Source organism: Anguilla rostrata, chromosome 9 (genome assembly GCF_018555375.3).
Source record: "Anguilla rostrata isolate EN2019 chromosome 9, ASM1855537v3, whole genome shotgun sequence".
Taxonomy (NCBI): domain Eukaryota; kingdom Metazoa; phylum Chordata; class Actinopteri; order Anguilliformes; family Anguillidae; genus Anguilla; species Anguilla rostrata.
Genome location: NC_057941.1, coordinates 49,275,813 through 49,289,095, shown reverse-complemented (window position 1 = coordinate 49,289,095; position 13,283 = coordinate 49,275,813). Strand labels below are relative to the sequence as shown.

General features: G+C 45.3%; 1 protein-coding gene across 3 annotated transcripts in view; it reads right to left on the bottom strand.

The window, feature by feature from the left end:
- The window catches only part of LOC135264031 (cell adhesion molecule 2-like), a 331,728-nt gene that overhangs the window by 45,511 nt on the left and 272,934 nt on the right, over positions 1-13,283 (bottom strand). For all 3 annotated transcript variants that reach the window (XM_064352608.1, XM_064352605.1, XM_064352606.1), the window contains one exon: positions 1,208-1,360. In XM_064352608.1, the coding sequence (XP_064208678.1) occupies positions 1,208-1,360 (153 nt within the window). The remainder of the gene's footprint in view (positions 1-1,207; positions 1,361-13,283) is intronic.

Here is a 13,283-nt window from a genome sequence, read left to right as displayed (position 1 = left end):
ACTAATGTGTCATAACGTATATTAACATGGGATTAGACACAGAGAGATACCGGCTTTTCTGCGAAGGCGCTCAAACAAGTCATTTCCTTGAAGGAGCTGTGACCGTGGTTATGAAACGGTCAAAGTTTACCGTGAACAAAGAGGTATAAAGAATGTTGTAGAAATAATTAAGGCTACTTCTTTTTGCAAAAAGCACCAACGTACTCAGGCCACTCTCTAAAATGGAGGGTGTTTTTGACGACCGGTGAATCTGCTAAGAGTTCTAACCATTCGGAAGCTCAACTGTCCTTCCGGCAAACAAAGGAACGGTGAAATTGTTTTCAAGAGGTCGCCTTGAACAGTTGATAGCTGTTCTCCTCTTCCCTCAAACTGTTTCCTCCATATGCGTGTGACACGTTCCTTTCGATAAAAGGACTAAATAAGTGCAGTGTCTCAGACCGGTAAAGGAAAACGAACATTCACTTCAGGTTGATATTGCCTCCCTCCTGTTCTCAATCGCCATTAACAGATTTTTTGATGCTCTCAGAATCAAAAGCGATTCAATGCGTGCCAACAGCACAGTGTTCAACAGAAAGCACTTCGCTTCGCAGCGCACTTACGGAAATCTAGACTGGAAGAACAATGGCTAACGGTCATTTATCACGGGTCCTTAAGTTTGACTCACGAGTAAATGCAAGAGCTATACGCTGCTTCACAAACTCACTTTGAATGAGTTAGTTTTAATGATCGCTGTGCATGAGAAGTTGTTTTTAATTGTTCAAAATGTCTCCTTGACAAAGTTAAGGCCACATCTTGAAGATAAAAAAGTGCATAATTTTGAAACCTTTTTCTTTTTTTTGTCCATACAGTTTGCCATTGTAAATCGGTTCCTTGAAAAGTGTTTTCAATGCTCTCGATGCTGTGTAGGTATGGGGCATGCCCCACAGTCCTATAACTGGTGGAAGGCATAACATTCAATACACAATTAATTCATTCAAAACAGATGAAATGTTCTGCTTACTTAGCACTGATAGTGTTTGATTAGTTGATTGATTGGTTGGTTGGATTATCAAGCTCAATGACTGACTGATGGATTAACAACCAATGCTTACTTATCATGGTGACTGACTGATTGATTGCTTTATTGATTTATTGACTGATTGATTAGTTGACTGACTGATTGATTGCTCGATTTCGTGATTGACTGACTGATCGATCGATGACTTACCCAGCACGGTGAGGTAGGCCTTGGTGGTCTTGACGGGCATGGTGAAGAGGGAGCAGGTGTACTGTCCCTCGTCCGACAGGGACACCTCGCTGATGCTGATGGTCAGCTCCTGCCAGGAGGCCCGCACCAGCTCGATCCGGTTGTCCCTCAGAGCTGGGGGGACGACAAATTTATCCATCATACATTGCCCCCAACCTCCATTTTAATACAGTACGTTCCCACGGCAACGCGTGCCAACACCATCTCCAAATCCCTAATTATCTTTCCCAAGCTCAGACTTAATTGCTCTGAATTACTTCTCATATGTGCCGAGATTTTAACTTCATACCTTTAATCTCATTTTCTAATGGACTGAAATGCAAAGAAGAAGAGAATATGAGGTCGTGACTCAGAAAAGTTAGTTCCTGAGAGAAATGCGCGACTATATTAAAATCAGTCATATAATGCGCAAAATGCCCAATGAATGTTCTCGATTAGAAAACATAAGAAGTTCAGGCTAATTGTGGATCTTGCGAAACCGCAGCTATGGATATCACAGTGAGCTCGGACCCTTGGGTGTTTGGGTGAATTTCATTGCAGGAGCGCACAGTAGGGAAAAGTACAGAAGAAAAAAAAAAAAACATGGATTTGTTTGGTTTATTTTATGTTTAAAACATACATGTCTGTACCTTTATCCATTAACCTAAAATGAACACAGTGTTACGACCCACTCAAACCCGGGTCTTCTGCGTGGCATTCATTGGTCTTACGCTTGGACTCAGCGCCATCACTCTTGTTGCACCCTTCACATACAGAGCACTCCATCAGGATCGAACCTTGGATCTTTGAGTGGAGGATAATGGGCACACACCAGCACCAAGGTCCTCAGAAGAGGAACGTCCTCGAGTGCTTCTCGGAAACCCGCGTCCTTCGAATTACGGCGACCCACCGCGCGCGGGTTCGAGCGGTATGTCGAATGCGGGGGTCGCCGCGACGGCTCTCCGAGAGGTGATCGAGCGAGGTCCTTCGTCGAAAGACCTTGGCACCGTGGTGTCATCATCCTTTACTCAAAGGATCCAAGGTTAGCTTGTGATTACTTGCTCCCCGTGACTTCCCTTGTTTATCTTTAAAGATAATGCGCACGTTTATCCACTGACCTAAAGGAAAACACAACGGGGCAGAAGGTGCTGACCTCGAGTATTCTGTGTGTTTCTGGGCCCGGTCATAGTCCTCCCATTAGCACTCTATCACCAACAGTTATATCAGCCAATGATAATGCACTATTATAAGTGAAAAAATAGGGGTGGCCAATAAAATTCCAGAGCTGGCCAATGCCACCCCGTTGGACACGTCCATGCTTATTGCACATCATATATTCGGACACAGAGCCACACCAGGCTGTTTGCGGTATGCAGAAACCAAGCCTGCGGCAGTATCGCTCGCTCACAGACTGGAAGGTCACGGAGCTGACCGTTACACCCTCCATCACCGAAGCCGGGAAGCGTCGGGGCTCATAACGGACCGTGACAGCCGGGGCTGAACGCACCAGAGCCACGAAGTCCGCTAATCTCCCCCCTCCCCGTCGGCCTGCGGTATTTACGGCAGCCGCGTTAGCCGCATTAGCCCCCCCCCCTCGTGACCCCTCGGTGCCCCTTCCCTGTCGCGTAAATATTTACGGTGTACCGTCAATGCAGTCTGAGCCTCTCGCCGATCGATTTTGCCACCCCCCCGTTGATCCCCGAAGCGATCCCTCGCGGGTTGATTAAGAGGCATGATTTATTCCGGCGGACGCCTTCGTTAATGCGGGGTCGGGCCGAACCCGCCGGCGGGACGGCGGGCGAGCCAGAGGGCGGACGTGCGACTAGGAGAGGAGAACGCGCGTCCGCGACGAGCACGTTAGCGCGATGCTACGCGCGGGGGCAAAGGCTGGGAGAAAAGCCTGCGTTTGCAGGGGCTCCTAATTTAATGAGTCTCCCAAAAAAAAAACCCCAAAGCTCGCGTCCCCGGAGTCTTCTTCTTCTCCCTAAGGAAATCCTCCCCTCAGAGGTAACGAGCTCAACCGCAGGGGGCAATTGCAGTCAACGGTAATGAGAGAGGGCCTGCATTTAAGCGTTTCTATTCACACCAAAGCTTACCCACGTGAGGAAGCCTCTCTCTGTGCCTCTTGGTCTCTCTCTCACACACACACACACACACACAAGCACACGCACAAGCAAACACGTACGCATACAAAAAATAGCCAAAAAAACCCCCCAAAAAAGAGTAATTCAAAAAAAACCCCAGAGGGCCTCATTCTGATTGCCTAAATCAGATGCTTCAGGCAGGGGGGAGTCAAGAATCAATTTGTGCAAACGCCCGTCAGATTTTCCATCTCGGTAGAGGCCGACGAACAAAACGCCTGATTTGAGATGACTCACTACCGTGAGAACGGGTCCAAACATCTCCAGCGCGCATTGGCTGCCGCGCACAGCACACTCGCAGGAGATTACCCCTCCGACAGCGTTAGCGTTTAATCTCGGAAGGACGATCTTTATTTCTCAGCCGTGGATGAAAACATCCACATCAAAGGTGTGAGGCTAACCTTTGATGAGGAGACTATTGCAGGGGCTTCTCACTATGCATCGAGGAGTACCCGTCTTTTCACACTTAATGTCGTTAGGATATTTAGGACCGCTTTCCATTCACGTCGAATCATTCCCGATCTTACAGGAACAACTGTTTCGTCCCAACAGCAACCAAACGACGACGTACATAAACATAAAAAAATATTTCAAAAAGTGTTTAAGAATACAGTTAATGTTGTTACTGTGTCAAGACAAGGTGGTAAAAATACGAAGAGAGAGAAAGTGTTTAAAAATAATTAGCCTATGTATTGTTGTTCAATGTGCAAGAACCTAGACTAGACTACGAGAATACAAAAAAAAAAAAAAAATAATAATAAATTATTTTAATAAAAATGAAACAGCTGGATGTATGTGTGTGTGTGTGTGTGTGTGTGTGTGTGTGTGTGTGTGTGTGTGTGCTGGGAACAGCGTACTATATCATAAGCTTGCCCTGGGCTAGTGTACACTGGTTGACATAAGGGACCACGTAGAACCTCCCTCTCCTTTTACCCAATGTTTCTTATGGTACTAAATGGGTCATTATCCGTCCCAAGAGGACGTAAAACTACACCTTGGATCGAAACCCCTCTAATTTACCTAAATCCTAATGGGAGAACATGCCCCTCTGTACGCCACTTCATGCAATTGCCTTGTTTTTGGGAATGTGACTGCAAAGTATCGGGAGAAGCTCCTGTAGTCATATATTAGACACATTCACTGTTGCCAACTTGGCGAGAAACCCACTTTCATATGCAAATGAGTATGCCACGATGTCATAAATATGTAAATTAGATATTTAGCGAATTCGTATCGACTTTTTGAGCATGTGCTAGCTACTTACTGTGGGGAAATAGTTGGCAGCACTGATCACATGTGAATTGAATGTTAACCCACAGTACAGCCTTGTTAAAGGAACAGGAATGGATGACTGCATGCGTCTGTCAGGCCAACGGTGCCATTCTCAGCCCATTGTTGAAACAACAGCAGCCCTGGTCAAGAGGTTGCAGTATAAAGCATACAAATCCCAGCAGCCACAGCACAATAACAAACAACAGCCACATAACAGGAAGAGTCTTCATGGTCTCACAGGTCAAATGTTATGATCCATGCAACCTGTCGTACCGTAAAAACTGGAATGCCTTGTGTTTTTAGAATCAGAATGAACAATATACTGATATATATACTGAGATCTGAAAGTTACCAGGATTTTTTTTCACCAACTTAATAAAAATAAAATAAAAAAATAAAAGTTTTATTCAAACTTTTTGGAGCTTGAAATTTCTGATAGCAATTTCCTGTTTAGTAACCTTTCAAGTGATGAAGTATAGAGAGTCATAAGAGAATTCCATTATAAAAAAGTACATATCCAGAATCTGAATGCTTTAACACTTAGCATATGAAGTGCTTCTTTCCAGGAAGATCTGAATTTGTCTCATCAGCTTAAAGCCATTCAGTCAGACAGACAAGCCAGGTGTTGACCTAATCAAAATTTCACTGCAAAATTCTTAGGAATCCTGCTTTAAAAGGCTCAATCATTTTAGAAGCACAGTATACTTTACAGCCATAGTTCTCTTTTTAAAAGAGAGCAGGAGTCTGTCCTCTTTCTGAATTTTTACATTTTTTTGCTTTACTCAGACATATGGATGCCATTTCAAAACAGTTCCATGTTCTGTGTAACGTCCACCGCCCAGTCCACACAGAAATGCTCACCTGATTCAATTTACTGCCTAAACTACAAGCTACTGACCATTTTTTTTAATTAGCATTTTTAAGGTGCAAACTATTTCCAGTTTAACGGTTCCATTCTCATAATGTCACATTGGACCTCTCAATGTTCAGCATACATTTAAAGATCAAGATAAAGATGCATAAAGATGAAGATTAAAAAAAAAAAAAAACATTCTTTATTCATTTGAGGGAATGCATGTATGCATGTACACACAAACACACACACACGGACAAACTGATATGTTCCGAGTAAGGACCCACACGCAGACCAGGGAAATCTAAAAAACGTTGTCTTTAATCAGTCCGAGGTTCGAAGCCAGGTAATCAGAGAGAGGACGGTGCCGAATCGAGTTTCCAAAAGAATAGTGAAAAGACAGGCAAAAAATCAAAAACCAGGAGATCAGAATGGCGAAGGTACAAAGGGACAGGCAAAAGAGAAGTCAAGGCAAAGCGAAGGTCAAACCAGAAGCAAACAAAACCAAAAGGGGCAGGCAAACTCGAAGTCGGGCAAAGAGGTGTCGCAGGAATCTCGATAGACAAAGGCTTACTAATAATCGGCACAATGAATTTTATCAACGTTCTGACTCTGAGCTGGTGGAAAAGACTGACATTTATACACTGGGGAAGGTAACAATCAAGGAGGGGTTAAGTGAGTGAGGGAGGAGTAACAAACAACATCCAGGTGAAGAACATTAGGAAAACTAATTCAATGACAGGGGACTGACAAAACGCGGACTGGAATCACATAGACAACAATGATAATAGACGGCCTGGGTGAAGCAGGTAAAACACGTGCAGAGAGAGAGAGGTGCAGTTAGAGCAAGAGACAGGTGCAGGCAATTGCAGAACTCAGCGTTAGAGCAGGCTAGAAAGAAAAGGGGCGGAGCTACAGCGCAGCATGGAAAAGGGGAGACTGGTTAATGTATTAGTATAGTGATCTAAACTATCAAAAACCCAAAACTAGTGTGTGTTAGTCCATTAGTAATATTCACATGTTAGTATATTAATGAGGTTAGTACTTTACAATCTATAAGTTAGTAGGGATTAGTAGAAATTAGTAAAACTAGAAATAAGCAGGAAGTAAGTAAAGCGAGACTGGAAAGAAGGGGGGAAACCACGAAAACCCGGAACCACCTGAATAGTGAAATCACACAAGTACAAGGGAGTGAAGCAGCTCAGGGAACACAGACACAGAGACAGTACTGGGGAGACAAGTGACCGGGAATATACAGACTACAACACAAACACACACACATATCTGGCATTCTTGATCCTTCTTTGCATAACACTATTTGCTGGAGGGAGTAGAGGGAAATCAGTTTCCTGTGAATAGTAAAATAAAAAGAAAGCTGGACGGATTTTGGAATTTGCCAAGTCTTTTAAGAATAAAGTGATTTATTAATGATGCATTTCATCTGATTTCCCTGGAGGGTCACCAGATTTTTTTTTTCTTTTCTTACAGAAAATATCTGCAAGTCAAAGAAACTAGCCCTAAGGCACTAACATGTAGAAATGAATAATGTGACTTTTACCAGCTGATGGGACCCAAGAGCTCGCTCCCCACGGCTTTGTACATATCTGTTCATCAAAGCCTGGGTCCACTTCACTTAGACCCTTTCCCGTTTAATTACGGCAGGGACCACCGGTTTCTCTTAACACCTTCCCGCTAAAAATAAAAAAAACGAAACGCACAAAAACAACTCCCTCTCTCCAGCCGCCAACAGACGCCGAACCGCTGCCAGCAAACGGTCAGACCGCCACCGCAAAGTCGCTCGCCCGCGTACTCCCTCTCCTCTCGAAAAACGAAAACAAAAACGAAATCGCGTTCCCACTGTCGCCAGCAGAGTGGATTTGAGGTCCTGTGGGTTTACTCCCAAAATACTTTTCCGACCTTTCGACTTGTGCACAGTTGGTAAAGATAAGAGCAAACTTTGACGATAAGAGGAAAAAGCCTACAAGTTCTTATAAAATAACTGTGAATTTATTATTTGACTTATAATTATTATTTTTTTGCCTGTTGACAATGATGTGGCCATTTAAGTACGATCAGACAAGCTGCTGTTTGGAAGTCTCCCAGACATTTTTCTCCCATTACTAAATGATGTTCATTAGAAAAATAGCGACATCTATTTATCAGCGAACGAACAAACCATCTAATTATCATGTATAATTACCCCATAAATTACACCATGATTGATAAATATGTGCAGCGTTCAGAATGGGTAATAAAGTCTCTCACTTGCACACTGAATTTTAAAACTACCCAGATGTAGCCTCCTGCAACAGAATTTTATAAACTTACATTGAATATGCAAATTCTGGGAGCATTCTAACCACGTGACCTACCATAACAGACAACCACCACAGAGTTCTTCAGCGTACTCGAATCTGGCTGTAGAGAGAGATCCAGGAATCCTGGATCCAGGGAATACTATCATAGCTTGGGATGCGTGCAGATGAATTTCAACGGGGGTCGCCAGGTCCACCGTCTAACAGCAACCGTAAACCTGGCAACAGTCTTAATTTCAAGAACGCGACTTCAGTCGAAGCTGCATTACCGCTACGGGGAAGCACGACACCGCTAATAAGTAGACGGGGAATGCTGTGTTTTTTTCCCCAGGCGCAGGACGATGGTCCAGTTTCCAGGAAAAGTCCTCATTGTGATTTTCTGCTTCCGCTGTCAGTGCAGCCCCGAGAACAGCGCTTCAGATATACGTGACCTACCGCTTGTTTCTCCCCCAGAGGAAGGACAAGGCGAACGCACTTACAGAACCAGGACAAAGAAAGTGCCGGAACACCCGCTCAGCCGGAGTGTCACACACAGCCGAACCGCTGGCGGTCCCTCTCTGGCAGGGCCGCGGGTGCGGTGGCAGGTCCCAAATTCGGCGCTGCGGCGGACTGCTCGCAGGCGGACGGGCGGAGGCGCTTGGGATACGAATCGGCAGTCGGGAGAACGCTAAATAGCCGGCGAACGGTAGCACTGCTCATTCGCGAAACGCTGGCGGGCTGACAGCTATCGCCGACGGCAACTTTGAGAACGGTTTGCTTACACCCACTACACTGTGGCCCTGTGCATTTTGCAGTACCGTGGATCTGTGGCTCTATGGGGGGATGGGGGGCAGCTCTCCACTGTGTGTCTCCTCTGAAGGAGGCCTTCAGCTCCCCAGGGCCCTGCGCATCTCCAAAAACAAGAGCACCGCCCCTTCCGCCCCCACCCCAGCCCAGCATGGTGACACCTCTTCCTTCCTGCCCCAGACCACGACCAGACCAGTGACGCTCTTCCCTAGCAACACTGGAGCCATTTCGTGACGCATATGCTTAATGAATCCGCCCCCCCCCCCAAACACTGGCCTCTGTCTGAGAAGAAAACGTAAAAATAAAATAAGTAAAGGAAGGCTGAGATTTTAAATGCCATGGCAGCTTCGCTCGAAGGCAAGCTGGTCAGCGCTGACTCATGATTGGCCGCTGCGAACCGCGTGCGTCAGTCAGCCCCGGTAACAGCTGTTCAGCACACTCCTTACGCTTGTGATTACCAACTACGACAAAAAAAAATTGCTATAATAATAAACAAAATAAAAAATAAAAAAGCTAAATCTGTGTTAGTCGCTCTGGATAAGAGCATCTGCTAAATGACTGTAATGTAATAGAAATAAATAACAAATGTTATTTTGTTCTTATTGTTTTCGTTTTTTTTCAGCGTTTTAATTATTTTCTGTTGTCATGGGAACGTTTATTGTTAAGTGGTTGCCGCTGCATGCTGCACAAGAAATGGCCACAGGGAAAATAAAGACTCTAACCAACTAAGTAATGTAATGTAAAAAAAAATTAACCACCTTAGAATACAGGATGGCAGACACTAAACCTATTGTTCCCATTTAAAGCCAATTGTGTTGTGTACAAACTTTATATCAAAGATTGGTATCATACCAGAAAAAAACACAGAGAAAATACAAAGGAATCTCTTGATGAGTCTAACAGCTACCCCATATATGGGTGTAGCATGACCATTAAATAAGGACCGGACAGTTTTTTTTTTTGGACGACGGTGTCATTCAGAGTAATAAGACTGTAGATCCCACTCTGCCACTGACCACGCCCATGCCCACCCCCACCTTGGCAATCCCCCCCCCCCCATCCCCCCCTTAGGGAAATCATGGCTAAATCTCAGTCACATTTGTGGTACTGTTTCCCCTGCACACAGGTGATAGCAATCAACACAACCCCCCTGCCCCCCTCCCCCAAACACCACCACCTCCTTCCTTTCACTGTGATCTTAGGAACAGGTGTTGTACAAATTGGAAACATTGTTCTATTTATTTATTAATTTATTTGTTTTTGTTCTTCCATGGTGAACAGTCCCTCTGCGGTGTACGGAAGGGCGAATCGGAACGCAGGCCTGCCTAGTCCCGGCTCTTCCCTAATAGGCCCTCCTCTCGCCCAATGAGGTTCAACCTTTCATAACACACTGTATGAACTCCCCACACAAGTTACTGCTGGAGTAACAGATACAGAAAAAATATACTACTATTGGTTTTGCTTTTTTACAGAGACACTGTCACAAAGACATTCCACAGGGCAATAGGAAGCCCCCAATCACTACTAAAACACTCAAACAGGAGGACCACCAACTGTAAGAACAATAATAATCATTATTCCCACAAATGACTATTAAACATTAATGAGCCATCAAATTTTCTATGGTCATCACCTGTAATGTAGAGTGATTTTCCCGTAAGCTTTCATCATGGGTAATTGGAAGATATCTAAAATACTGTACGTATTTAAAAAGGCTTAAGTAAGGTGGAAAATAATGTCCAAGGAAAGGGGGATCTAGGAGTGTGACCCCCCCCCACACACACACACACGTGCACACACACACACACACACATCACACACACACACACGCACACACACTCACACACGTGCACACGCACACGCACACACACTCACACGTGCTTACACACACGCACACACACACACACACACCACACACATGCATGCACACAGACACACATACACCACACACACACACACACCACCCCCGAGGGGCAGAAGGCAATTTTGCTGGCAGTGTATATATAGACCTGGGAGCCGTTTAGGCTGAAGCAGTGTCTCAGCTTGCAGTGCCACTGTAGGACAGTTAATAGGGTATCTGTGCAGGACGGGAGCCAGGCTGGCTCTCTGAGCAGCCCGGAGGACGTTCATTTACCCACAATTCATCACTGTTAGCAGGAAAACACCCCGGGAGAGTGAAGCGCGGCTTCGGAGTGAGAGCAGCCAGACTGTGACTGAAGAGAGGGGGAGAGAGAGAGAGAGAGAGAGACAGAGACAGAGACAGAGACAGAGAGAGACAGAGACAGCGACAAAGAGAGAGAGAGACAGCGACAAAGAGAGAGAGAGAGAGAGAGAGAGAGAGAGAGTGACAGAGACAGAGACAGAGAGAGAGAGAGAGGGGGGAGAAATAGAAGAGACAGGACAGAGACAGAGACAGAGAGAGGGGGGAGAAACAGAGACAGAGACAGAGAGAGAGAGAGAGAGGGGAGAAATAGAGACAGAGACAGAGACAGAGGGGGAGAAACAGAGACAGAGAAGAGAGAGAGAGAGGGGGGAGAAACAGAGACAGAGACAGAGACAGAGAGAGAGAGAGAGAGGAGAAGAAGAATAAGAAGAAGAAGGCAAAGAAGAAGAAGGTGAAGAAGAAGAAGAATAATAAGAAGATGAAGAACCCTTACCCATTATACTACACTGGCAGCAGTGCAGCATAATGGGTAAGGAACTCGTCTTGTAACCTGCATCGCTTCAGTATATATCCGGCTGTATAAACGGATGCAAAAAGTTGTGTAAGTCGTTCTGGATAAGAGCGTCTGCTAAATGCCAGTAACGTAATGTAAAGAGGAGGAGGAGGAAGAAGAAGAAGAACCGCCAGCCAAAGTTGCAAGGCTGTTGCGTTCCTCTGTCCTTCAGACAGCAATAAGGGCGATTGGAAAATGGCGGTGAAACGGTCTAAGTCCAGTGCAGCCAGGCACGCTTCGCCCCTCTACATCCTGCGGATGAAAGGATTTACTAACCTGTCCCATATACAGAGAGTCCAGAGAGAAAGCTCTGTTGTCCCTTTAAGGGAGCCCTACATCAGTCTGAAGCAAAGCGCAAAGCAGGTCCTATAAAACATAAGAAGTTTCTCGGGCTTTCTGCTATTCAAAAAGACAAGGGAAAGGAAACGAGCAATATCAACCGCAACAGCCCCTCTCAGCGCTTTACGAGATCTCCTCTCAGTTCCTCGCCGGTTCGGTTTAGCCGGGCCGGTGTGTTTACGGCTCCGATTATTACTTACCAATACCGTGAATCACCACTCAGACACAACTCAGGCCAGCTTTAAATGTCAGAGTCTGAACAGTATTTCCGAGCAGAGGGGGGAGACGAAGCTGAGAGAGAGAGCGAGCGGGGGGGAAAAAAATTTAATTGTGCCGTATGAATATTTTATATGTCTGAGACTGAATAGTTTCAGATATTGGAGAAAAGTTTCTGGAAGCCTATTCTGGTCATCCGAAAGTAGAAATGCTAAAATATCACTTTTTTTGTGCTTTAAAAAAAAAAAAAAAAAGATTCGCAAGGGGCAAGAGCCAAGCAGGATTAAACGGGTGTTAATGGATGCAGTTTTACGTCTGAATGAAAAAAAGAAAAATAGGGAATAAAATAAATAAAACAGCCCCTGTGTTCTCCACATAGCCTGAGAGGCAGGCAGTCCGGAGAGTGGCACTGCCGAATGGCCATTACGGCTCCATTTGGCCACCGGCGGGCGGCCATTACGGCTCCATTTGGCCTCCATTGACGTGTCGCACTTTAAATCCCATTAGAGGCCGAGAAGGCGTCTGGCGCTGAGCGGGACGGCCACCGGGCGCTCGTTTCTGCTCGTCTTTCCTGATGTGACGAGGACTCTGGGACTCGGGGACCGAGCTGGGTAAACACAGATCTAAAAGGGCCTGAGCTGGAGGGGACAGGTAGGGGGATCAGGTGGTGGAGCGGGGGGTTTGGGGGGGGGTGGGGGGGGGTTGTGATTTTCACATCCACTTAAAGCAGGGAAGTATAAAATTCAGGATTTCACGCCAACGTCCGCTTTTAATTCTTTAATTAAAAGTAAATTGTTTACCGTGCGCAATGTCACACTGTAGCAACGTTCAGTGAGCTCACAAATGACAGCCAAAGACCTCAAGGGTCCCTAAATGCTTTACTGCGGTCTGATCCATGAGCGAATCAGCACCAATGCAAACAGGTAATTAGCTAATTGGGCACGGTGTGTATTCACACAGCACGGACAGGGACCCAAAATTCCACAAGTCTTTATGCGTTTCCGAACTCGATGCCAAATTCTGCTCTTAATACTTCAAGTTGCCAACGGTTTACTGTATGTACTCTCACATTTTGCCTAAGCCACATATATTAATGAGCTTTTGAAAAACTTTGGCAGTAACCATGGACACCTTTTTTTAAAAGCGGTCCTGTCAGTGCAGGTAATTCTGTGATGTCACCATATGGAATGATAGCTGGTTCTGTGAAAGGTGACACAGCTGTCACAATCGTTTGAACCCCGCCTCCAGCCCCCCACCCCCACCTCATCAGTGCATACTTTAGTCGAGGTGATTTCAGTGAAATCACATCCACTTCCAAACTTTTTTTTAAAAAGAAAATGATAAAATTCAAACACGTGCAACTGTACTTTAAAAAAAAACTGAGTTCCACAAACAAGCAATTAAAATGTAATCATTTGG